At 54.2% G+C, this 25,871-nt stretch overlaps 2 protein-coding genes and 1 long non-coding RNA gene across 6 annotated transcripts; 1 reads left to right on the top strand and 2 right to left on the bottom strand.

Annotated features, from left to right (window-relative positions):
- Nucleotides 1-271: 271 nt before the first annotated feature.
- On the bottom strand, nucleotides 272-13,482 carry NDUFAF2 (NADH:ubiquinone oxidoreductase complex assembly factor 2). Of its 4 annotated transcripts, none has more exons than XM_078874556.1 (5): nucleotides 13,284-13,482; nucleotides 8,164-8,283; nucleotides 6,924-7,013; nucleotides 6,092-6,132; nucleotides 272-4,449 (listed from the first exon to the last, which is right to left on the bottom strand). In XM_078874556.1, exons 1-5 carry the CDS (start codon nucleotides 13,345-13,347, stop codon nucleotides 4,114-4,116), a joined length of 651 nt encoding a protein of 216 aa, XP_078730682.1. In that variant the 5' UTR covers nucleotides 13,348-13,482; the 3' UTR covers nucleotides 272-4,113. The 4 variants fall into 4 exon arrangements, with proteins under 4 accessions (XP_078730682.1, XP_078730685.1, XP_078730683.1 ...); XM_078874559.1 differs by lacking the exon at nucleotides 13,284-13,482 and adding an exon at nucleotides 9,446-9,529; XM_078874557.1 differs by lacking the exon at nucleotides 13,284-13,482 and adding an exon at nucleotides 9,429-9,516.
- A 1,020-nt stretch (nucleotides 13,483-14,502) lies between these two features.
- GTPBP3 (GTP binding protein 3, mitochondrial) lies at nucleotides 14,503-20,802 on the top strand. Its single transcript, XM_078874561.1, has 8 exons — nucleotides 14,503-15,082; nucleotides 15,627-15,713; nucleotides 16,570-16,772; nucleotides 17,343-17,415; nucleotides 18,092-18,235; nucleotides 18,662-18,827; nucleotides 19,306-19,665; nucleotides 20,565-20,802. Exons 1-8 carry the CDS (start codon nucleotides 14,704-14,706, stop codon nucleotides 20,800-20,802), a joined length of 1,650 nt encoding a protein of 549 aa, XP_078730687.1. The 5' UTR covers nucleotides 14,503-14,703.
- LOC144945919 (uncharacterized) lies at nucleotides 15,622-18,592 on the bottom strand. Its single transcript, XR_013639727.1, has 3 exons — nucleotides 18,560-18,592; nucleotides 18,136-18,250; nucleotides 15,622-15,853 (listed from the first exon to the last, which is right to left on the bottom strand). It is a non-coding gene; the product is annotated as an uncharacterized LOC144945919 (long non-coding RNA).
- Nucleotides 20,803-25,871: the final 5,069 nt, after the last annotated feature.

Raw genomic sequence — 25,871 nt, 5'->3', positions numbered from 1 at the left:
GCTGGTGGCCCCAGATGTTTGCTTTACGTCGCGCTTGGGGGCCGTCCATAAATGACGTCACGCACTTGGGGGGGGGGGTGGGGGTCAGACATTTGTGACGATAAGTGACGAGGGGGGGGGGGTTTGAGAAATGTGACGTCACATAAAAATGCGCAACTTTAAATATAGACAACACCTTCTATTTAATTAAATATACTTTTTAATGTTTTCTCCTACAACATCAGAGTGCAGCGCCACATTAAATACGCACTACAATGACAATAGTTTAAAGTGATTTGAAGCATGTTTTATTGGGGGGGGGGGGCAGAGCTTTGTGACGTCATATTTGAGGGGGGGGGTGTCTGACTTTTTGTGACGCCGTGTGACGAGGTGGGGGGGGGGGTAAAAAATCGTCCAAAATCGCGTGACGTCATTTATGGACAGACCCTTGGTATTCAGGATGACGACCGCTTGTATTGCGATCGAAACGTCGTCGTTTTTTTTTATTATTTCCCTTGAACCTATCTACGTGACTTTACCGAAAGACCCAAAGAACACGCAACATTCCCGCGGTCACGAAAGCTTAAAGTCAAGGCTTGCGCTTGGTGTTCGGCGATGTCGTTTGCGGTCGTTTGACTTTGAGTTCACTCGGTGGCGCGCCGGCCTTTTGTATAGCAGGCGGGAAGTTTTGGATCGAGCGGAAAGATCATAATCGTCGTCACTGGGACATTCAACAACCGTGGCGAACGGTGCGGGAATCTCTTGCTGTGGTCAAGGCGTCCAATTGATTTCAATGGAAGGCCTACATTGTCCCAACGCGTTCTATGCATTTGCATTTCTAGCCAACCTGTGTTTCAATCATGCCTCTTATGAATGGAATTTGCTAAAATATCCCAATGCAAGTCAGTATTCATTATTTATCCAAAAAGTGTATTTTATTGCAGTAGAATCATAACATAAAACTTACCATTGTTGTGTTCATAGCATTAACTCTGACACTGGTGCCTTAAACAATCTACATTCGTATTCTTGGTTCTTTCGGTAAAGTCACGTAGAAGGGAAATATTATTTTATTATTTCCCTTCTACGTGACTTTACCTAAATAACCAAGAATATGAATCCCTGCAGTCACGAAAGCTTTAAATCAAAAAATCTACATTCGTGTTAATTCTAGCAGGTATTTGGTTAACGGTTTATGGCAGGGCTCCCCAACCCCCGGGCCGCGGACCGGTACAGGTCCGCGGCCTGTTAGGAACCGGGCCGCACTCAGGAGGTGAGCGGTGGGCGAACGAGCGAAGCTTCATCTGTATTGACAGCAGAGGTCGCAACCGGGTACCCGATACCCGTACCCTACCCGGCTACCCGTACTCGGCCGGGTACGGGTACCCGTTTGCGACCCTGGTGCGGCCGGGTACAGGTACGGGTAGAGCGTGAGTCACTGGTGAGTCACCGTTTGTCACTCATTTCCCAACGTCTTGTCTCTTCTCACAATTCAAGTTCCTAGAATCAACCCACCCGCGCCTGCAACATGGCTTCATCCCAGAGGTCGCAATCAGGTACCCAATACCCATACCCTACCCGTACCCAGCCGGGTACGGGTAGGGTACGGGTACCCGTTTGCGACCCTGATGCGGCCGGGTACGGGTAAGGAATCAAAACCCGTTTGCAACTTCTGATTGACAGCCGCTCCCCATCGCTCGCATTGCCGTCTGAGCTCCAATCTCCTGTCAGATCAACGGCGGCATTAGATTATCACAGGAGCGCGAATCCTCCTGTAAACTGCGCATGCGAGGGATTTGGTTGCGCGCTCCTTATGAGAACTCAGAATCCGACACGTATTTTAGTCCGCGCGTGGCCTGCCCATGAGTTTATTTACCACTTCCGTCAGCGCCTCTTTCCCGCACTTGTCTCAGTCCAAGTGTTGGTAAGCCCACAAGCTCTAACCCCTAGCCACAATGAGTAAAAAACAAACGTCGCTGGAGAGCTTCTTTGAAAAGGGGGAAAGACTCAATGATGGACCCCCCCCCATACCCCGGTCCGTGAAAAAATTGTCTTCCATGAAACCAGTCCCTGGTGCCAAAAAGGTTGGGGGCCGCTGGTTTAGGATGCTCAACATTGCGATGGCATTGAGTAAAGAGATTGTTTTAATCGTGTTTAAAACATGTTTTAAAGACAAAACCATAAGGAAAAAAGTATGCTAGAAAATAATTGTAGCATTGACAATGTTTTACAAAGGCGGTTCACAATGTTTCAACCGTTGTATATTTTGTATATTTGATATTTATGAAAGTGGAGTGTGATGTGCTATTTTAATAAAATGTCATTGCTTTACACGTGTCTTTTTTTACTTTACACGTGACATTTTATCAGGGCAAGTACTCCTCCAAGTCAGGTGGCTTAATTCAAATTTAAATTTTAAGTCGACGTCGCTCATAACCATCTTGGATAGATACAAAAAAAATAGCTACCCCTCCTCTTTGTGGCAAGTCGACAGTGATTGCGCTTTGGGTGCAATACTGGCACCCACCAGCTGAACGTGGAGTCGCTACTACCGCCTCGGAGCCACCAATGGAGATGAGCAACACCCAACGCTTGTTTGAGCAACGACGCTTTCACTCGAATGCCAAGATTAACGATGACGTAGATTCCCCGCAAAGCTATGTCGGACCACCGACAACACTGAGCTCGGTGAAGATCATCAGGGTTAAGGGGGAACACCAAATCACTTTGGATAATCCCTCACATCGTTTACTTTCCCACACGCTCATATAACCTTGCCCAGTTCGAGGAACGTATTGACGCTTTACCATTGCACACTTTAATAGTGCTGTTTGTTGCTAGCCAATGGTGTTTTGCGCCATTAATCAGTAACGGAGATAATAGCAATACATCTCCGTATCAATCAGGCTTTCAGAAAATTAAGTTTTCCAACCCCACCAGTCTCACGGCCCAACGATCCGGAAACCACCTCCACATGAACCGATTTCACTGCTCCATCTCTGCGGTGGATGTGTTCTCAGGTCCGATTTTCTCCTTGGACTTCCAGTTTGTTAGGTTCGGCCTCCGTCCGAGATGTACTTCCCAAGGCCACTTGCATCGAATGCCGTAGTGTGGTGTTATATGACTAATATGTATAAATTGTTTACATTGCATGTTTGACAAGTAGTTATAACACCTTGCAGATTATGATGGCGCCACTAATTTTATGTTAAGAGTGACAGAGGCTTACTGAAGTGACTCTAGACCAGTAGGTCTAAATTATTTATTCAAGGACCATTCCCCAATACGTATGTATGCAGAACTTCTTTCGCACCGTACGTAGCCAACCACACTAATCAGAGGTGTGCAAATTTCCGACAAAATAACTTCCGGATAAATTATTTATTTGCCCTCATTACATGACTGCAACGATGCTGTGTCGCGGTGTAACGGTTAGCATGCGAGACTTGTAATCCACATTTGTTTTTCCAGTTCGTTCTCCCAGCGCAGCAGATCAAACAATGGGCAAGTTGATTAAATTCCACCACCTTTGTCCACCTAGCAGTATGGATGCGTACATAACAGTCGATCGTCAAGGTCGAACGTGGCCAGGCATAGTGTAGAGACTTCCACCTTTTCCAAGACGTCTGGCCTGCGTGGAAGAGTAGGCCTAACATACCCGAAAGAGGGCCTCTCTTGAGCTGCCTCCAGTCGAGGCCCTTCATCCAGGGTGGCGAGGTGTTAACTACCTTGCCCGGTATACAGGTCGTCAGTTCGATCCCGACCCTGACGCCTGTATATTTGGACTTTGCATGTTCTACCCGTGGTCGCGTGGATTTTTCTCCGGGTCCTCCAGTTTTTCCCACCACATTTAGAAACATGCATTTAGAGTATTTGGCTGCTATAAATGTGCACAGAACAGGCCACTTCATTGAGCGATCATTTGTGGCTTCTGAAAAAAATAAACTAGCTCAGTGGGCCTTATGTGCTAAAATAAAACTAGTTTAGTTTGTAAGTTTTAAATTCAGCAGTGGCGTAAGCAATCAATTGCAGCGGCTGCAACCTTTAACAGTTTTACCCTTTACACGACTCCCAAAATTGGAAATGCTGGGTTGTACATAACCGGGTGGAAAGGAATTGACGATGGGCAAGGCCTCATTGTTTCGTGCCCTCTTGTCCAGGCGTCCAACTTTCCGGCTGGAAGCCACCGCCGTCCCGTCCTGCCGTCGCCGCGTTACCCCCTCCGCCGGTATCCGCCCCCTCACCCGGGAGCCACGATCCCGGATGGAACTTGCCGGCGGTGCCGCCGGGCTCGGGCGACGGGCCTAGCGGCATGCCGTGGGTCAGCGCGGCGTGGCCCGGAGCTCGCGTGACCGCACGTGCCACCAGTCCCTCCTCGTAGGCGCGCTGCTGGGCCTCCTCGTCCTTGATCTCGCTCAGGCGGCCCCGCTCGGCCACCAGGTGGCTCGTTGCCTCCCGGCGAGACACCTCCTGCAGGTGCAGCGGCGACAACGCACGGGCCGTGTCAAGAGATGGCGAGCCGCTGAGTCTACGAGTGCCTCGGCTCTGGGTTTCAGCCGCTTTTAATCGATCCGGGTTTTTGAAACGTAGTGTGTTGATGGTGGTGTCAGCCTGCTCACTCACAATAATTTAAGTTATCTCGCCTCTAAAGGCAATCGATTGTGATTAACAAAAGCAAAACTACATGAGGGTAGAAGGGGGTGGCGGCGGCGGTGGTGGTCAGGGCAGAGGTGAGAACGAAACTGGAGAAAATAAAGAGAGTAACACTGCGGCACGGTCAAGAACGAAGCAACTAGGGGGCTCAGCACAACGAGCCCCAGGGAGAGCTGGGGAAACAACCAGGACAGCACCAATGTGTCCCAGCGCATCCTATGGAGGTGGGGGGGGGCAAAGCTCTTCATCGAGTCCCAGGTCATTCACAGGGGGCTGGGGCCCATTCATTCACAAGTCCCGGCTGCTATCAGTGGCTATAACCATACACCTCTAGTCCACAGTGCTGAGGGGTGAAATGCAGGTAAAGGTAATCCCCTATTATCATCGTTTTGACTATGTAATCAGATTACGACATGTAACCATTAACTACCTTCAGGTTCATTGCAGAGGGAATAACTACAGTGTTCTGTCGCAGATTTCATATCAAGTGAAACCTCAATGTAACGTTCTTCAGGGGACTGGGAAAATTGAACGTTGACATCCACGAAATCATTGAGGCACGAAAGCACATTTCCTGGAGGCTCATGATGCTCAACATCAGTGTACTGAGCAGGCAATGCATTGGAACAAACCGAGAGACAATGCAAAATGTACAGCAAGAAGTGGTAACCAAAATGTGGGATACAGTGGAGAAATGTTAGAGATACATGGTGACGGCAATCGTCATGCTGGATTGGAACATCTCACTCGTTAAACGGGAAGGCTCGTGTGCCCCAATGACATCATTGACCTGTGAATGTTCTCCAATCCATGTGTTCCCTTTTCTATTTCTCAGTAATATTCCAAGCATGCATCATTCCGAGTACTTTTTTTAAGATGTCAGAAATAATTGCACTTTGCAAGTTACTCATCTCCAACCATTCCAATGTGGAATGTCCACCCACAGGCCTAAGTACCATCAATGAAAACCATCACTGCCAATGCAATGCTCGATTTGAAGCTTTTGTGACTGCAAGGATTCATATTCTTAGGTTTTTTCGGTAAAGTCACGTAGGTAAAAAACTTAAAATTAATAAAAGTAAAATAAAAACAAAATAAAAATCCCGACGTTTCGGAGGCAACACAAGCTTCCGTCTTCAGGTGGAACCGTCACAGCACGATAGCTGTATCAATTGAGAGAAATTCCAAGAACACAGTATTTGTATATATACTACTTTTTAACCTACGTGACTTTACCGAAAAAACCTAAGAATATGAATGCAATGCTCGTTTGAGCAAGACAACAACGCTTTTGCAAATGCTGGACTGTGAAGAAATGTCAGCAATTTGGGATCTAGAAATCATCGGGGGCCAATGTTGTCTTTGCTTTTGCCGGGATCTTTCTACCGGATGAGAGTGTGAAAACGCCCATCACCCCGTGCGGTGCTGCTCCGTGACTGGGCTGTGCCTCGTCACTCACCTCCATGGTCGGGACACCGTCCCTCTTTCCCTGCATCCACGCTGCACGAACAAACACAACCATCGACGTCAACTGGGCAAGCGTCAACGGGACTGTTCTGTACACCGCAAGGAACGAAGCAGCTCCTCTGATAGTCTACGCGTTACTCAAGTTATCAGATCACGCTTCACCCATGCTGGTCAGTGCTGGATGGTGAAGGCAGCGAGCATAGAGAGTTGGAAGCACAGAGCACAGCGGCGCAATGGATTTTGCTGCAATGCTCCCTTGCTGCCAACCACGTAGCCTTTGACCAAGTCACCCAGAATGCACCCGATCTAGGAAGTTAACCATTTTCCGTTCCGAGACGTCTGCAAGTTGCAGGCTGGGTTGTCCCGTTCAACGCTGAAGCTCGGATTGACAAAAGGGCTGTAGAGGTACACGATTGGATTTTCTAGATGCAGGTTCAATGGATGCATTCAGAGCGACTGAACGAACAACCGATGAGAGTTATGTGGGGGGATTATGCCCGGCTATGTTGCGTACCCTCACGATAAATGTTCATAAGGGAATGCCCTCGATGCAGTGATAATAATATTAGTAATAATCTATTATAATTGGTATTCATGCCATTCATATAGCGCAGGGCTATCACGAAGGCCGTGTTTCACAGACGCATCTAGTCTGCCAGTAGAGGCTATGATTGATATCCATAATGCCAACTGCGGTTTCGAACCGTGAACCCCTGGAACAAGCGGCGAGCACGCTACCGCTGGGCCATGTCGCCGCCCGGATGACCACTGTTGCTTTTACGTTACGCACGTTGGTGTGCTTTGTGGATAGGTCCTACACCCACCCTGCCACTCCATGGGGATGTTGTCGCCGTCGTAGTCGGCCGTGCTGGACTGTGACGCCTCCACCAAACGGCGCGGACGCACAGTGCGACCTGCCCGGGGGCAACACGGGATCGGCAAGAGTGGCGGACAAGACGACAAAACAAATGGGTGGATTAAGAGGGCTCATACTTTGTGGCTGTGTAAGAGACAATGAGCTCATAATAAAGTTTTTGGGTTAGATAGCGTTATTTATAAATGTGTCGTAACCCTCCACCACCCGACATGGCCAATCAGCAAAAAAGTGTCACGTTGACAAAAGACAAATAGTTCACTACTTTAGCCCACCGGTGTGTTGAAGAGTGAATCCACAACATTGAAAAAATTTTAGTACGATGTTTCGCTGGTAATTACATCCAAAATCATCGGGCAATTCGCCATGCTGGCCATTCTGGCGAATTGCCCGATGATGCTGGATGCAATTACCAGCGAAACGTCGTACTCAAAATTTTTATTATGAATAAAATTCGTCGCGAAAGCCTACGTGTTAAACAAACAATGAGCTGCCACCACCGAGATCCCAGGTTGACAATCTGGGTTTTAGTCGCCCATGGTTAAGCTCGGTCTTCAAGAGTAGCGAGTTGTCATTTCAGCCAGATCAACAACGGCTGCACAATAAAAGACAAATTATCAGGTCAGAGGTCGTTTTTTTTCTATTAAAGTTTGATCTCATTCACAGAAATAAAAAATGACAAGATTTCAAATGACCAGTTTGTAAAATTTTGGTGAAATGGAGTTCTCTGGACACAGATGCAGTAAATCAGAATCTTTATGTATCCTGGAGGAATCCCGACGAACCATGAAGCCCTTTTTCACAGATGTCCAGTAGGGGTGGCTCAGCGAGTTACCACAACAGACAGTACAAAAACAAAACGATACGAGTGCAAAACAGAGAAAAGGTAAGCAAGTCCCAAAAAATGTACGAATGTAAATAAAGTAAATACGCACAAACTACACAAGTACAAACATTCCTGCCGATTTGTCAACACCAAATGCAAAGCTTGGGCAAGGATGCAAAGCTTGGGCAAGGAGGCAAAACAACCATACCAAGGCAACAACACCACCCCAGCAAGACATATGTCGCATTTATCTGGACCAATGCGAACCATTTCTTATGCTCTGTGGTCCTATATTGTGATATTTGTCCAGGCGTGTGTGTGCGGGATGAGGGTTCCGCCGTGTTAACTGCGGCGTCGCACCCACCAGTCCACGTGCGCTGCTCGGGCACGAGGTAATACTTGTTGCCCAGGTAGTCGGTGCCAATGTGCACTCGCAGCACGCCCAGCTTGCTGCGCAGGAACGTCACCACGCGACTCATCCCAGCTGCGGGAACACCGATACAAAGACACCACCCCGTGTGAATAAACAGACGTTTTAATCGCCACGCTAAAATTTGGTCCCGCGCAAACATTTCGGTAAAGTTTTAGCCGAGAATTCAAACATTGCTTTGACCGAATTTGAACAAAAAATGTCCTCTCGTTGATTTTTAGTTGACGACCGCTGCTTCAAATACTGTATACAGCAGCAGCAGGCGTCAGGGTCGGGATCGAACCCACGACCTCCTGCATACCAGTTGAGGGAGAGTTAGCATCTCCTAGCCACCGTGGTGATGATGACGAGAGACACGCAAACTCCAAATATACAGCAGCAGGCGTCAGGGTCGAGATCGAACCCACGACCTCCTGCATACCAGGCGAGGGAGTTAACATCTCCTAGCCACTCGTGGTGATGATGAGAGAGAGAGACACGCAAACTCCAAAATATACAGCAGCAGCAGGCGTCAGGGGTTGGGATCGAACCCACGACCTCCTGTATGCCAGGCGCGTAAAAAAACCGCACGAAAGCAAACCGAGAGCCACAGACATCAGTGACCTTGCAGACTATGACATTCAAACGTGTTTAGTTATCAGTCAATAGCCCTTGACACAAAAACAAACCGTGGGTAAATGCGGTGGGTTAAGAACGTGTGATATGAACTCTAGACAAATACGGTATAATTACACTGCATAATGCACATGGTATACAATACCCAAGGTATACAATTCATCATACACAAGGTATACAATACCCAAGTATACAATTCATCATACACAAGGTATACAATACCCAAGGGTATATAATTCACGCGTCTGCTGAGGGGCAAGCTACCATTAGGGGGCTCCCCCTAGGCTAAACACTGCGCCGAGTAATATCCATTCAATCATTGTTATAATTATTATCGTGTGATGATAATGATAATTGCTTTACTAACAATGTAACATTACAGCCACCATCATACCGTCAGGCCTGGGAGCGTTCGCGTCTCCTTTCAGCCAAAACTCAGACCACGTTCAAATGTCGTGGCGTCTTAAACAGAGAACACCAACGCAACATTCTTCAGCAACAACAAAAACACGAATCCGTAACGCCGATCAACGTCGCAGGCGACTGACTACGCGTCGCCTACGTTGCCCCACTAATTGACTCACAAAGACAATAAACAAACCCGGAGAGCCTCGTCAACCTCCACAACGCACTCAGCGCACGGGATCAACAAGCGGCGCGATTGCATTTCATAGACCGTATAGGCGCGCGGCCGCGGTAGCCAATCGCGACGCGCGTGACGGACAGGCGGGGGGAGGAGGGGGAGGGGAGGGAGGAGGGGGGGGAGGAGGAGGGGGGGGGAGGAGGGGGGGGGAGGGAGGGGGGGGGGGAATGGGAGGAGGGGGGGAATGGGGAGGAGTGGGGGGGGGAGTGGGGGGGGGGGAATGGGAGGATGGGGGGGGGAATGGGAGGAGTGGGGGGGGGAATGGGAGGAGGGGGGGGAATGGGAGGAGGGGGGTGGGGGAATGGGAGGAGGGGGGGTGGGGGAATGGGAGGAGGGGGGGGGAATGGGAGGAGGGGGGGAATGGGAGGAGGGGGGGGGAATGGGAGGAGGGGGGGGGGGGGATGGGGAGGAGTGGGGGGGGAAGTGGGGGGGGAATGGGAGGGGGGGAATGAGAGGATTGGGGGGGGGGGAATGGGAGGAGGGGGGGAATGGGAGGAGGGGGGGAATGGGAGGAGGGGGGGTGGGGGGAATGGGAGGAGGGGGTGGGGGAATGGGAGGAGGGGGGTGGGGGAATGGGAGGAGGGGGAAATGGGTGGGGGGGGATGGGAGGAGGAGGGGGGGGGTGGGAGGAAGGGGGGGGGATGGGAGGAGGGGGGGGGAATGGGAGGAGTGGGGGGGGGGAATGGGAGGAGGGGGGAGAATGGGAGGAGGGGGTGGGGGAATGAGAGGAGGGGGGGGTGGGGGAATGGGAGGAGGGGGGGGGGGGGAATGGGAGGAGGGGGGGAAATGGGAGGAGGGGGGGGAATGGGAGGAGGGGGGGGGGGATGGGAGGAGTGGGGGGGGAGTGGGGGGGGAATGGGAGGGGGGGAATGAGAGGATTGGGGGGGGGGAATGGGAGGAGGGGGGGAATGGGAGGAGGGGGGGAATGGGAGGAGGGGGGTGGGGGAATGGGGAGGAGGGGGGGTGGGGGGAATGGGAGGAGGGGGGTGGGGGAATGGGAGGAGGGGGGAAATGGGGGGGGGGGTGGGGGAGGAGGAGGGGGGGGGGGTGGAGGAAGGGGGGGGGATGGGAGGAGGGGGGGGGAATGGGAGGGGGGGGGGATGGGAGGAGGGGGGGGGAATGGGGAGGGGGGGGGGGGATGGGAGGAGGGGGGAATGGGAGGAGGGGGGAATGGGAGGAGGGGGGAATGGGAGGAGGGGGGGGGGGGGAATGGGAGGAGGGGGGGGGGGGAATGGGAGGAGGAGGGGGGGAATGGGAGGATGGGGGGGGAATGGGAGGAGGGGGGGGGGAATGGGAGGAGGGGGGGAATGGGAGAAGGGGGGGGGGAATGGGAGGGGAGGAGGGGGAGAATGGGAGTAGGGGGGGGATGGGAGGAGGGGGGAATGGGAGGAGGGGGGGGGGGATGGGAGGAGGGGGGGGGGATGGGGAGGAGGGGGGGGGGAATGGGAGGAGGGGGGGGGAATGGGAGGAGGGGGGAATGGGAGGAGGGGGGGGGAATGGGAGGAGGGGGGGGGGAATGGGAGGAGGGGGGAATGGGAGGAGTGGGGGGGGAGTGGGGGGGGGGGAATGGGAGGATGGGGGGGGGAATGGGAGGAGTGGGGGGGGGAATGGGAGGAGGGGGGGAATGGGAGGAGGGGGTGGGGGAATGGGAGGAGGGGGGTGGGGGAATGGGAGGAGGGGGGGGGAATGGGAGGAGGGGGGGAATGGGAGGAGGGGGGGGAATGGGAGGAGGGGGGGGGATGGGAGGAGTGGGGGGGGAGTGGGGGGGGAATGGGAGGGGGGAATGAGAGGATTGGGGGGGGGGGAATGGGAGGAGGGGGGGAATGGGAGGAGGGGGGGAATGGGAGGAGGGGGGTGGGGGAATGGGAGGAGGGGGTGGGGGAATGGGAGGAGGGGGGTGGGGAAATGGGAGGAGGGGGAAATGGGGGGGGGAGGGATGGGAGGGAGGAGGGGGCGGGGGTGGGAGGAGGGGGGGGGATGGGGAGGGGGGGGGGGGGAATGGGAGGGGGGGGGATGGGAGGAGGGGGGGGGATGGGAGGAGGGGGGATGGGAGGAGGGGGGAATGGGAGGAGGGGGGAATGGGAGGAGGGGGGGAATGGGAGGAGGGGGGGGGATGGGAGGAGGGGGGGGGAATGGGAGGAGGGGGGGAATGGGAGGAGGGGGGGGAATGGGAGGAGGGGGGATGGGAGGAGGGGGGGGGGGAATGGGAGGAGGGGGAGAATGGGAGTGGGGGGGGAATGGGAGGAGGGGGGAATGGGAGGAGGGGGGGGGATGGGAGGAGGGGGGGGGGATGGGAGGAGGGGGGGGGGAATGGGAGGAGGGGGGGGAATGGGAGGAGGGGGGAATGGGAGGAGGGGGGGGAGGAATGGGAGGAGGGGGGGGGAATAGGAGGAGGGGGGGGGAATGGGAGGAGGGGGGGAATGGGAGGAGGGGGGGACTGGGAGGGGGAATGGGATGGGGGAATGGGAGGGGGGGGGAATGGGAGGAGGGGGGGGAATGGGAGGAGGGGGGGAATGGGAGGAGGGGGTGGAATGGGAGGAGGGGGGAATGGGAGGAGGGGGGGGGATGGGAGGGGGGGGGGGAATGGGAGGGCGGGGAATGGGAGGAGGGGAGAATGGGAGGAGGGGGGGGGAATGGGAGGGGGGGGGGGAATGGGAGGGGGGAATGGGAGGGGGGGGAATGGGAGGAGGGGGGGAAAGGGAGGAGGGGGGGGGATGGGAGGAGGGGGGGGGAATGGGAGGAGGGGGGGGAATGGGAGGAGGGGGGGGAATGGGAGGAGGGGGGGGAATGGGAGGAGGGGGGGGAATGGGAGGAGGGGGGGGAATGGGAGGAGGGGGGGGAATGGGAGGAGGGGGGGGAATGGGAGGAGGGGGGGGAATGGGAGGAGGGGGGGGGAATGGGAGGAGGGGGGGGGAATGGGAGGAGGGGGGGGAATGGGAGGAGGGGGGGGGAATGGGAGGAGGGGGGGGAATGGGAGGAGGGGGGGGAATGGGAGGAGGGGGGGGAATGGGAGGAGGGGGGGGAATGGGAGGAGGGGGGGGAATGGGAGGAGGGGGGGGAATGGGAGGAGGGGGGGGAATGGGAGGAGGGGGGGGAATGGGAGGAGGGGGGGGAATGGGAGGAGGGGGGGGAATGGGAGGAGGGGGGGGAATGGGAGGAGGGGGGGGAATGGGAGGAGGGGGGGGAATGGGAGGAGGGGGGGGAATGGGAGGAGGGGGGGGAATGGGAGGAGGGGGGGGAATGGGAGGAGGGGGGGGAATGGGAGGAGGGGGGGGAATGGGAGGAGGGGGGGGAATGGGAGGAGGGGGGGGAATGGGAGGAGGGGGGGGAATGGGAGGAGGGGGGGGAATGGGAGGAGGGGGGGGAATGGGAGGAGGGGGGGGAATGGGAGGAGGGGGGGGAATGGGAGGAGGGGGGGGAATGGGAGGAGGGGGGGGAATGGGAGGAGGGGGGGGAATGGGAGGAGGGGGGGGAATGGGAGGAGGGGGGGGAATGGGAGGAGGGGGGGGAATGGGAGGAGGGGGGGGAATGGGAGGAGGGGGGGGAATGGGAGGAGGGGGGGGAATGGGAGGAGGGGGGGGAATGGGAGGAGGGGGGGGAATGGGAGGAGGGGGGGGAATGGGAGGAGGGGGGGGAATGGGAGGAGGGGGGGGAATGGGAGGAGGGGGGGGAATGGGAGGAGGGGGGGGAATGGGAGGAGGGGGGGGAAGGCCGCCCCTTCTCGACCAATCACAGCGGGCGGCCCTCACGTCACGCCGCCTATGCGCTGTAGGGAATGTGATCGCCGCAAACGCACGTGTTTCGGGTAAGTTGACCGAGTGGGGGGCCTGCGTCTTCAGGTCGCCACGCAACTTCAACATTTCGACTTGGGCAGACGTCGCCGGCTACAAACGCACAACTCCGCTCGCAAGAACCCCGTGTCAGCCCGCCGCTAGCATCGAGGTGCCGTGCGGGTTATTTGTCCGTACGTCACCGCGCCGGTCGGGCACTGACCTCTGTACAGCACGCTTGAACTTCTTGCGCACCGTACCGGTCGGTGAGGTTGCTGCCGCACACTCGCGATGTTTCTCACGAGGACTCAAGTGCTCGCCGCGCACAAATAGGCGCGTACCTCGCGACTCGGGCGACGGTCGGCTACGTACGGTGCGAAAGAAGTCTGACGTCGAGTGTAACACGCAATGCGCCAATGTCTCTGAAGCTAAAAGCAGGGCTGGAGTGAGCTTGGTTCGTGATTCCCACAACCTCCCTGTGCCGTGCATGGTCGGCGCTAGAGGCAATGGGCAGCAGACAATGTGCATTGTTGTGCTGTACTTCTATGCTCCCCCCGCCTTCACCAATCGCGGAGTGGTGAAGTATGGTCACGCATCTGACCATACTGAAGAGGGCCCTCATCCAGCAGTTGATTGGCAACGGGTGGGGTGGGTAAGGGGGTCAGGGAGGCGTTCGGGAACCAGTTCAGATGTTATGTGCCACTGATGTTAGCCGTGCAAATTGGGGGGCTGAAGAAAAACAAAGAGTCAAGTTGTATACAGTGCATCCTCATGGGTTATGTAACACTCATGCTATAAGGTGGTATGGAAGCCTGCGTTTGGATATTTGCAATGTTTTATTATTTTATTCCTCTGGTTTGGGTCTCCAAGCTTTGGGCAATGCTGTGATCAATTGTTTCCAGTTATCATCAGTACAAGTCCCTAATAGCAACGCCACATTATGCTCACGATTTGATCACATTGGAGGATCACAATCGTTAAAGTCCCTCCACGGTTACAGACAGAAGACAGATGCAGCTCATGCATAGACGCGCTCAGTCTTAGTTCAGAATCAGAATATTTATCCGAGAAGAATAGGATGGGCTATGCAGCTCTATTTCACAAATGTCCCGTATTTCGATTTAAAGCTTTCGTGACTGCAGGGATTCATCTTCTTGGTTCTTTCTGTAAAGTCACGTAGAATGGAAATAATAAAATAATGAAAATAAAACAGGTCTTCTCGACAGACCTGTTCTCCACCTGAGGACGGCTGCTTGCGTTGTGGCCGAAACGTCGTGAGAATTATTTAATGTTTTATTTTTATTATTTTATTATTTCCATTCTACGTGACTTTACCGAAAGAACCAAGAAGATGAGTTTCACAGATGTCCAGTAGATCGCACCAACAAATTGTGATGCACCGCGTTGTAACCGCCCGATCCGTCTTAGAGCTCACGGCGACCGGCGATGATGACCCCGGGCTTGGCGTGGCACCGCCGCGTCTGGCGATCGGCAGCAGCGGTGGCCGCCGTGCGCAGGTGGAGCGGCTCGCAGCTCCACGGGACCCCGGCGGACGATCGTAACGGACGAGACGGATGGTCGGCCTGGACGGACGACGGACGACGGAACGGGCGCGGGGACGCTTCCTCCGTGTTCGCGCTGTCGTCCGGCGGAGGCCGCGCCGGCGTTGCGGTGCTCAGGGTGTCTGGCCCGCACGCCGCTGCCGCCCTGCTGCGCATGACGGGCACGAGGGCCCTGCCGCGTCCGCGCCACGCCGCCCTGCGCCGCATCGTTCACCCGCTGTCCGGGGAGGCCCTCGACAGGGGCCTGGTGCTCTGGTTTCCAGGTGGACGTCCCCTCTGAGCTTTGCCAACGTTGCTGTTTGTATGAACGTATGTACCGTTTGTGTGGGGAGCGGTAGTGTGGCTGGCGGTGAGCGCGCTGCGCTACGAACCCGGCGACCCGAGTTCGATTCCTGCTCACGACCACCAACAGCAGTGACGATTATCTGATCCGGTCCTGGGCCTCCCCAAGGTCGACTCAGCCTCAAATTAGTACCTGGTGCAGTGTGTCAACATCACCACTGGGGAGACAAAGGCGGCCGGGGCGTGGTGCTGGCCACCCACCCCCTCCTGTGCCGTGCCGGCTATAATAGGTGCTGGTCGCTAACGGAACTTGCCCCAACAGTTTTTCAAGGCTATATGGTGATCTTTGTCCTTTGTACTGTATGTTGAACTTCTTTCGCGCCGTACATAGCCAACCGTGCCAATCGGAGGTGCAGGCACACACGTGAACCTAGAACCTCAGCTCAGCGCTGTGACCCCCTGAGCCAAACGGTGGTCACAACATCCTGTTTTTTTTTTCTTTCCTTTGTGGACTTTTTTTTGCAGGACCCAACAGTTTCACCGGCGAGGACTCGTGTGAGTTCCAGGTCCACGGAGGACCTGCGGTGGTGAGCGCTGTCCTTCGAGCTCTAGGTATTCACGCGCTCGGTCGCGCTCGCTCCATCGCTTTGCCTCTTCGCTCGCTGTAAAGGGACGAGCCACGTCGAGTTAATTTGCTTAACGAGGTGAGAACTCGAGAGACCGGGACGAGTCATGTTTGAGAAGGTAGACCCCTGGCTCACCAAAATGACAAAAATACAAGTACAGCAATGATCCAGATAAAAAGCAGAAATATTGCGCAAACATGAATCGTTGTTTAATAATAACTTTCCTGTAGCATAAGTTAGCTCAGGCAGAATATTTTTCGACGGATCGTAGTATGATTACAATTGAATTACAGAAAAGTTTAGCAGTTATAGGGTGCATGGGAAACATTTTAATGGATACAATATTCACCATCTTACATTGGCTCATGACGGTTATAACATTTAAAGGTAATGTGTGTGCGTTTGTGCATGTGCTTGCACGTGTGTGTACATATATGTGCACGTGTGTGCGTGTGTCTGAATGTCTGAAGCTGCCAGTCGTCTCAACATGCGCCTAGCCTGGCACAAGCATTGGGGCGATGTCACCGGCATTTCATAACGAATGGTGGCTCTTTCTGTCTTTGTTGTGTGCACGTTGAGTTCGATTCCTGCTCATCAGCGACTCGTATCTGAACCAGTCCTGGTCCTTCGTAAGGCCTGAAATGAGTACCTGGCGTCGTGCGTAAACATCGCCACTGGGCAGACAAATGCGGTCGGCCTTGGTCTAGGCCACACGACGCCCTCGCGCGCCTTTCTGGCTTTCATAAGTGCTCGCAAACGGCACTTTCCCCAAGAGCCTGCAAAGGCTATACGGCGAGATCTTTGTGTTCACGCGTACGCGCTTCAACCGCTGCGGTGAGCAGGAGAGATCGAGGGCCTACGCCCGGCCGAGGCTGGAGACTTCACGAAGCGCGCGTTCCAGAACGGGCGCCTGGAGCTCACGGAGGTGGAGGGCCTGGGAGACCTGATCCACGCCGAGACCGAGGCCCAGAGGCGGCAGGCCCTGCGGCAGATGGAGGGGGATCTGGGCCGCCTCTACTCGGCCTGGAGTGACCGCCTCAAGCAGGTTGACGCTAGCGCGCTCCTTTTTCAGACGTTTTATTTACCACGTTGAAGCCCCGTTCAACTGACCTCTGGTCAGCAAAGTACGGGGACAGCCTTGTCCCAACTGCCCTGCCACAGAGAGTAAATGTTCGTCGCACAACAACCAAAACTAATATTTGTATTTATCAGAGCTGGAATTTATCTAAATTAAGTGAGAGAACCACATTTAACGTGATGGCTTTTTGGCACACTCCTTGGTGATCGTTCTGAACTCATTGGCTCTCTGCGCTTGAGAAGCCGGTTTAATCACAGGTGACTGTGACCTGGATATGAACTCAGGATCTCAAATGGTGTCGGGTCGGCGCTTTGACCGCTGAGCCACGGGCCACGAAATGCACTCATCATCATCCGCAATCAATCCGGTTTGTTTTGATGATAATGACCAGGGCGCCAATTATTTAACCGTGGCTGTTCTTACATTATAATTGACTCAATCCCAGGAGGGTCCTGTGTTAACGTCCTTCGACGCATTCACCCGCGTAAACCTTCGTCACCGTGGTCGGTGCTAACGCGTCGCCCGTGTCGCCGGCAGTGTCTCGCCCACGTGGAGGCCTACATTGACTTCAGCGAAGACGACAACATTGAGGACGGTGTTCTGCAGCGCGGTGAGAGGACGTTCATGGGCCCTTCTCTCCCAAGTCACTCTCCACGGGTTCACTGCACCAGTCGTGTCGCCTGCGTGGGTTACTCTGTACGAGGCCGCCGCAACGGTCGCATCTCGCTTATGGAGGAGGGCAGGTGACTGAGACAGGCAACGGAGGGGACGTTTTGGCGACCAAGGGAAGGGCCTCGGATGTCGGGTTTTTGACTTTTCAACATCTGAGAGGTGGTTTTCTGCAGCAAGGTCAGAGGGCATTTGGGAACCTACCCCCCCAAAGTCACTCTCCATGCACTCACTGCACCGGTTATTTCACTTCGCCCGTGGAGAAGGGGAAGACACCTAGACAGGAAATGGAGTGGTACTTAGAGGTCAGTGACCTGAAGCTGACGTTTACTACTTGATTAAACAAATGATTATTTAAAAAACGGTACAAGATGGAAACGATCACGCAATCAGCATGGGTTACTATGATATTAGCTGCAGTCAATGCAGGCAGTTTACGATACATGCAGATCAGGGGCAGAGCATACAACCTCCACGCAGAAAGGCGCCCGAGTCGGGAATCGAACCCAGGCCCTTCTTGCTGTGAGGCTACGAGTTGTGCCACTGCGCCACCTCCCTGTTGTTGTTAACGCAATCGCCGCCGCCGCCGTCGTCTTTGCCGTCGTCGTGTCTGGCAGTGGAGGCTGAGGTGCGGCGGCTGAGTGCTGAGGTCTCCGCTCACCTGCGCGACGGGCGGCAGGGCGAGCGGCTGCGCAGCGGCCTGCAGGTGGTGATCGCGGGGCCCACCAACGCCGGCAAGAGCAGCCTCCTCAACGCGCTGTGTACGTCACCTCTCTCTGTGTGCGTGTGTGCGGTAGTGTAGACACCCCCGTGTGAAGTGCCGGACTTCATAGGTGCTCGCTAACAGCACTTGCCCCAGCAGTCTCTTACAGGCCATACGGGAGATCTTTTTGTAGTGGTTCGCGCACTGCGCTATGAACCCGGCCAACCACTCACGGGCCAACACCAGTGACGGTTTTATGAATCGGTCCTGGGCCTCCCCTAGGTCGACGAGTATCTGGTGCGATGTGTAAACATCGCCACTGGGGAGACAAAGGCGGCCGGGTGTGGTGCCAGCCACCCACCCCACCGTGTGCCATACCAACCTTCATAGGTGCTACTCGCGAACATATCTTGCCCCGACAGTCTGTTAAGGCTATAGGGGGGATCTTTCTCTGTGTTTTTATTTGTGGGTCGTGGCGCCGCAGGTCAGCGCCCGGCCGCCATCGTGTCTCCGATAGCGGGGACGACGCGCGACGTGGTGGAGACGGCGCTGGACCTGGCCGGCTACCCCATCGTGCTGAGCGACACGGCCGGCCTGCGGCCCTCGCTCGACCCCGTGGAGCAGGAGGGCGTCCGCCGAGCACGGCAGAGGTGACGACGATTCCGGGGACGAGCGGGGAGACACACGCGGGGAGACACCTGGGGAGACACGCGGGGACGGGTGGAGACACACGCGGGGAGACACGTGGGGAGACACCTGGGGAGACGTGCGGGGACGAGCGGGGAGGCATGCGGAGAGACACCTGGGGAGACACGTGGGGACGCGGGGAGACACCTGGGGAGACACGCCGACGGGCGGAGACACACGCGGGGAGACACGCGGGGAGACACCTGGGGAGACGAGCGGGGACGAGCGGGGAGGCACGCGGTGAGACACAAGAAGACTAGTGTAGCTGTGCGCTCATGGTACGAGCACATCGTTTGGTAGTGGCCCACGTAACCATAACTTTAAAGTCTTTTTTTTTTCCTCGCCACCTCCGACGAACGGCTGCAGCAGAAACGAATCAACTGGTGTCCCTCGTTTGCGCCGCTAATCCCGGTTGCTCACCCACGCCCCCCCCCCACCCAGGCTGCGTCAGGCGGACATCGCTGTGGTGGTGCTGGACGCGACGGAGGTGGCGCGCGGCTCGTGCGACCTCGAGGCGACGCTGCTCGCCCGCGCGCAGTCGATCCTCGACGACGGGGACTTTGCGACCCCCGCGACCCCCGTGACCCCCGCGCTCATCCCGCTCCCGCCGGAGGATGGGGGCCAAGCGTCAGAGCGCAGGGAGTGCATCGTGGTGCTGAACAAGGTGGATCTCCTGCAGCGGGACGCGGCGGAGGCGAGGATGGGGGAGCGCGCGATGCCGGGAGTGTGCGCCGTGTCCTGCCAGACGGAAGAGGGTCTCGACGAGTTCCTCCGGCTGCTCAAGGAGAAAGTGGAGAAAATGTACGGCACGCATCGGCGATTTACATTTCCCTCGCTCTCCCTCTTATCTCTCTGTCTCCCATGGTTACCGTTGCAATTTATTTCATGAAATATACAGGGTGCTTCAAAATATATTTTTTTACACTTATATGAGACTATCGTTTTTAATGGAAAAAGAACGGATAGTACACTGTAACATGATAACAAATGCATGTTAATAGCTTCAAAAAGTCAAAGAGTCTCCACTCGTTCGCCATCATTGTCAACAGATGAATGTATCCCCAGTGATCCTATCGGGGTTGTGTCATTAGACGAAGATGCCACATGCAACGGTTAGCGCACCGACTCCGGCAACCCGAGTTCAATTCCCGCTCACGGCCGTTACCAGAGACGATTATCCGAATGGCTCCTGGGCCTCCTCTAGGTCGACTCGGCCTCAAATGAATACCTGGTGCGACGTGTGTAAACATCACCACTGGAGAGACAAAGGTGGCCATGTGTGGTGCTGGCCACCCACCCCTTCTTGTGCCATGCCGACCTTCATAGGTGCTTACTAACAGCACTTGCCCCAACAGTCTGCAAGGCTATGCGGGGGATATTTGCCCTTTTTTTCTGTCTTTGGTGACAATGAAGGTGGTGGTCACGGTAGTGGTAATGGTGACGGTGGTGATGACGGTAGTGGTGGTGATGACGGTAGTGGTGGTGGTGACAATAGTAGTGGTGGTGGTGACAATAGTAGTGGTGGTGATGACGGTAGTGGTGGTGATGACGGTAGTGGTGGTGGTGATGACGGTAGTGGTGGTGATGACGGTAGTGGTGGTGATGACGGTAGTGGTGGTGGTGATGGTGGTGGTGATGACTGGTGACGGTGGTGCTGGTGGTGATCGTGGTGACCGGGCGGGTGGCTGGGGGCGCGACAGGTGCGGTGACCCCCTGACCGGCCACGCCAGCCTCACGCAGGCCCGACACCGCACGCTGCTGGGCGGCTGCGCCGCCGCACTGAGCGACTTCCTGGCGACGTCGGGGCCCGCGATGGATGTGGTGCTGGGAGCCGAGCACCTGCGCTCCGCCATGCGGCAGCTCGGACGCATCACCGGCCGCGTCGGTGCCGAGGACATCCTCGACGTCATCTTCCGGGACTTCTGCATCGGGAAGTGAGTGGCGGGGGGGGGGCAGAGGCGTAGCTAGGGGGGGGGGGCAGGGAGGTACATATGTCCCCGGGCGCCAAGGTAAAGGAGCGCCAAAATGAGGCTTACAACGTTACATTATAACTTATTGCGGCGGGCGCGGCAGCCTGAAACTACTGCACAAATCTACACCTCAACCTAAAAGTTTATATATCCCGCCACACATAGCCTACATGTCATGTAATTACATTTTGGTATGTGATTAAACGGGGCGGGGGGGGGCGCCAATTTAATAGTTCGTCCCTGGGCGCAAAATATCCTAGCTACGCCACTGGGTGGGGCGGGTGGCGGTCGTGGATCTGCCGCCATCTCGGTGATCGTTCTGGAGCCGATCGTTTGGGAAGTTGGCGACGGGGACTGTTCGTGAGGCTGCCGCCGTCGACTCTGGAGGGCCCCGGATGGTTATTGTCGAAGTTGGGGAAACGAGCGGCAAGGCTCGTTGCGCGATCGGTTTGGCGACAAACAAGAAACGACGCAGCCTGCGAAGATCGTGGAGATTCCGTGGCCCTTTCTCGCAGGTATCAGCGGGAAATGCCTGTCCGCGAAAAACTAAAAAAAATTAAGCTCGAGTCGTGAGTGTCACCTTCATTTTGTATTCCTCTGCATGCCCAAAGCAAGGAACATTCAACGGGCTAATGATGCACAGCGCGCTGTTGGAGAGTGCGGTGCGACAAGAAGCGAAGACGCAACGTGGGATCACGTGCACGTCACTCGTAGGTGACAGATTCTAGTAGAACGTCCAGGTGCGGCTGCGGAGTGTTTCGTGACTGTCATGTGTACCACGAGTTGAACTTCCCTGCTGGAGAAGCTCCCAGCGCTTGGGGCGAAACGTCGGACATGGTGTGCCTAACAGCCCTCCGTCCTGCTGGAAATATATTCGGGGAGCTAAACATCTCTGGGTGTCCAATTAGAATAAAAACCTGACCAGATAAGATGTTTGTAGCAGTCGCTGTTATTGCTCTCCACGGCTGAGCAGCAGAATACCAATGCCGAGGAAAATCGCTTTAAAAACTAAATTGTACATATTATCACTGTATTCAGGACGGTACTCATGGCCTCGGCAGAAGGGCTGTCGCGTGGCTCAGCGGCAACGTCGGACTGACGTCCACTCACAATATAGGGACTCCTTCACTTACGGACATTCGACTTACAAACTTTCAGAGATACGAAAAAAACCTGTCCGTCGTAAGTTCAACCGCCACGCAATAGATGGTGGTGGCATCTACACCTGCAGAACACGAAGAAGCAGTGGCATCTACATCTGCAGAACGTGAGGAACCAGTGGCATCTACAGATTATGCAACTTTTAAAGCCATTACCCGTGTCTCGTATACAACATGTTTGGAATCGACAGGAGTAAAGTTGGACTTACGAACAGACCTCTGGAACCTAACTCGTTCGTAAGTAGAGGAGTCCCTGTAGAACATCGACATACTACGTATGTATTTCTTTAATTACGTATTTCTCTTGTGTATACGGTGCTCTACATGTGTAATTGTCACGTGTAAAAGCATTGGCTATATCAAACAAGCCTGGTGGTGTGTCTTGTTTTTTTCCCCGAAGTGTCTCTTATAATCCCTAGAATACGGTATTATTTGATAATAAAACATTATATATTGTTGCGGTCGTCAATATTAAACTTTGCAAAGCTGTGAACAATGCGAGACAGATTACTCTGCAAAGAAAGTGAGATACCCCGTATTCATTTTAAACATGTCCACACATTAACATCCAAATACAATGTCCACGCACACTTGCCGTTTACGCGCATTCACAACCATAGCGATCTTTACATTCCCTTCCGATGCTTTAACGTTGACTATTTAATAAAGTTGCATTGAAATCGGTCACGTCCTGCTTATTTAACTCATTTGTAATCAATGCCATGTAAAAACTAAAACAATGTTTTATTTTACCAGGTAAGGCCCGCCTGAGCTATATCGCTCTTTTTCAGAAGTGACCTGGCCACAAATGATAGCTCAACGAATTGGCTTATCACGTGGACATTTATATCAGCCAAATACTCTAAACACATAATGTTGATTACAATTGTGGAGGGAAAAACCGGTGGACGCGGATAAAAATCCATGCGACCACGGGGAGAGAGAGACACGCAAACTCCAAATATACAATAGGCAGTCAGGGTCGAGATCAAACCCACGACCTCCTGTATATCAGGCGAGGTAGTTAACATCTTCTAGCCACTGTGACGATGATGAGAGAGAGAGAGACACGCAAACTCCAAATAAACAGCAGCAGGCGTCAGGGCCGGGATCGAACCCACGACCTGTAGACCAGGCGAAGCAGTTAACGAGGCCATTCAGATATACATGTTAGGTATGAGCGCTTTATTCATATAGAATATACTCTCGATGATTCCAATTTTAAATGGAGGTCACGGACTGCACCACGGAGCTTTTAGCGAGCCATAAACAAGGTAATAGGTAAACAAGGTATTTTCCGGGTAATACTTCGCGCTACCTTACCCTACCCTTTCTTTACCTTACCCCTTGGCATGTCGACACCTTTACCCTTTTACCCGGTAAAAAGGGTAAATGACCTTACCTTGCCGAGGCCTCCCTGCCAGATGGCCAGTCGCTCAATGCCGCCCTCTTGCGATTCGGAGTTGCGCGTGTAAATGGTTGGGTCGCTCATTGTGATTATGGGGAGCGGTGGTGTAGCGGTTAGCGCTGCGAAACCGGCCACCCGAGTTCGATTCCCGCTCACGGCCAACACCGGCGGCGATTATCTGAGCCGGTCCTGGGCCACCGCTAGGTCGACTCAGCCTCAAATGAGTACCTGGTGCGGTGTGTAAACATCGCCACCGGGGAGACAAAGGCGGTCGGGCGTGGTGCTGGCAACCCACCCCCTCGTGTACAGTTCCGGCCTTCATAGGCGCTCGCTAACAGCACTTGTCCCAACAGTCTGTTCAGGCTACACGGGGGATCTTTGTCTTTCTGATTATACAAATTGTTTGCTGCTGCCGATGCGTAGGCATTGGGTGCGCGGGCACGGTTCACAACAAAGGGGCCGTCCATAAATGACGTCACGCGATTTTTGACGATTTTTTGACCCCCCCCCTCGTCACACGGCGTCACAAAAAGTCAGACCCCCCCTCAAATATGACGTCACAAAGCTCTGCCCCCCCCAAAATAAAACATACTTCAAATCGCTTTAAACTATTGTTATTGTGGTGCGTATTAAATGTGGCGCTGCACTCTGATGTTGTAGGAGAAAACATTAAAAAGTCTATTTAATTAAGTAGAACATATTGTCTATATTTATTTAAAGTTGCGCATTTTGATGTGACGTCACATTTCTGAACCCCCCTCCCCCCATCGTCACACATCGTCACAAATGTCTGACCCCCCCTCCCCCCCTAGGTGCATGACGTCATTTATGGACGGCCACAAACTCTGATAGCTTTCGTCGTGAACACGCTGTGGCCGTAAAAAGACAATATAATAGGCGACGTTTCGGGCAATGGCCCTACTTTGTAGCAAAATATAATCATTGTATTTTTTGTATCAATACCACGCCCATCACAATAACTACATTACCATCAGGATTGTGATATCAGCATCATAAAAAAAACCAGACACACTACCAACACACACACGATTTCACGAAGACGACAAAAATAGCCTTTGGCAGGCTGTTGTAGCCAAGCGCTGTTAGCGAGTAGCAGCGCCTATGAAGACCGGAACGGTACACGAGGGGGGGGGGGGTAGCCAACACCACGCCCGACCGCCTTTGTCTCCCCAGTGGGCCATGTTTACACACCGCACCAGGCACTCATTTTTGTTGGAATGAATCGACCTACGGGGAGGACCAGGACCAGTTTCAAAAATAATCGTCGCTGGAAGTGAGAATCAGAAATCGAACTCGAGGTGGGGGGAGGGGGGTCGTAGCGGCAGCTCGGCACTTCGCAGGTGAATTCGATGCGAACATCCATTTCGCTTGTTAATTATTATATATATTGGGGTGGGGGGGGGGCACATCCCCCCCTCCACCCCAATATTCAAATATGCTCAAAATGTTCCCCCCCCCCAATATATTGCTATGAAATAGATTTCTGTTGATACGATTGTGGTTATGGTTGTACTTTATGAATCCATAATCTCTGCCATTACATACAATGAAACAAGAAAAGGTAAAAAAAAGAAAAAACAGAGCAATGTATTGCAATACACTATTAGACATTATTGTAAAAAAAAATAAGATTTGGTCCCCCCAAATGTTGACTCCATGGCTACGGCCTTGTTGTTAACACGGCAACAGACACCATCGACAACAAGGACGACAACAACGACGGTCACCAAACAATCGGCAACTCCAACGACCGAAGAGGCAACAACGATCACCACGTACAGCCCCGAGCAGACTTGGGGCAAGTGCGGTTTGCGTGCGGCACGGGAGGGGGTGGGTGGTCAGCACCACCACCACCCCCGGCTGCCTTTGTCTTCCTAGTGACAATGTTTACACGCCGCGCCAGGTATTCATTCGAGGCTGAGTCGACCTAGGGGGGGGGTCCCTGGACCAGTTTCCATAAATCTTCACTGCTGTTGGTTGTGAGCGGATATCGACCCCGAGTAGCCAGGTTCGGAGCGCAGCGCGCTAACCGCTGCGCCACCGCTCCTACACCTCCCCCCCTTCTCTCCAAAATGCAAAGCGTGCAGACCCCCCTCCTCTCCTCACCACTCACCCCTCCCCTCACCACTCACTCCTCCTACCAAGGCCCCCCCCTCCATCACCACCACCGCCGCCACCTCGAGCCAGCTCGCGGCTCAGCCCACAGCTTTCTCCCTTTGCTCAGCCAACCCTGAATTTCTCAACACTCGTTAATATCTTAAACCTCAACGTTTTACGCGCATTTCTAGTTGATTTTGGATGGTGGACGCGCGGGTTTCTTTTTTGTTCATTAATCTCCAAAAGCGAATTAAACAGCATTACGATTTCTTCCGATGATAATAACGACAATAATTATTTAATTTCATATTTTTAAAAAAAATTAAAGAGAGAGAGAGAGAACAACCAAGC

The sequence above is a fragment of the Lampetra fluviatilis genome, chromosome 39 (genome assembly GCF_964198595.1).
Source record: "Lampetra fluviatilis chromosome 39, kcLamFluv1.1, whole genome shotgun sequence".
NCBI lineage: Eukaryota > Metazoa > Chordata > Hyperoartia > Petromyzontiformes > Petromyzontidae > Lampetra > Lampetra fluviatilis.
This window is presented reverse-complemented; position numbering and strand designations above follow the sequence as displayed.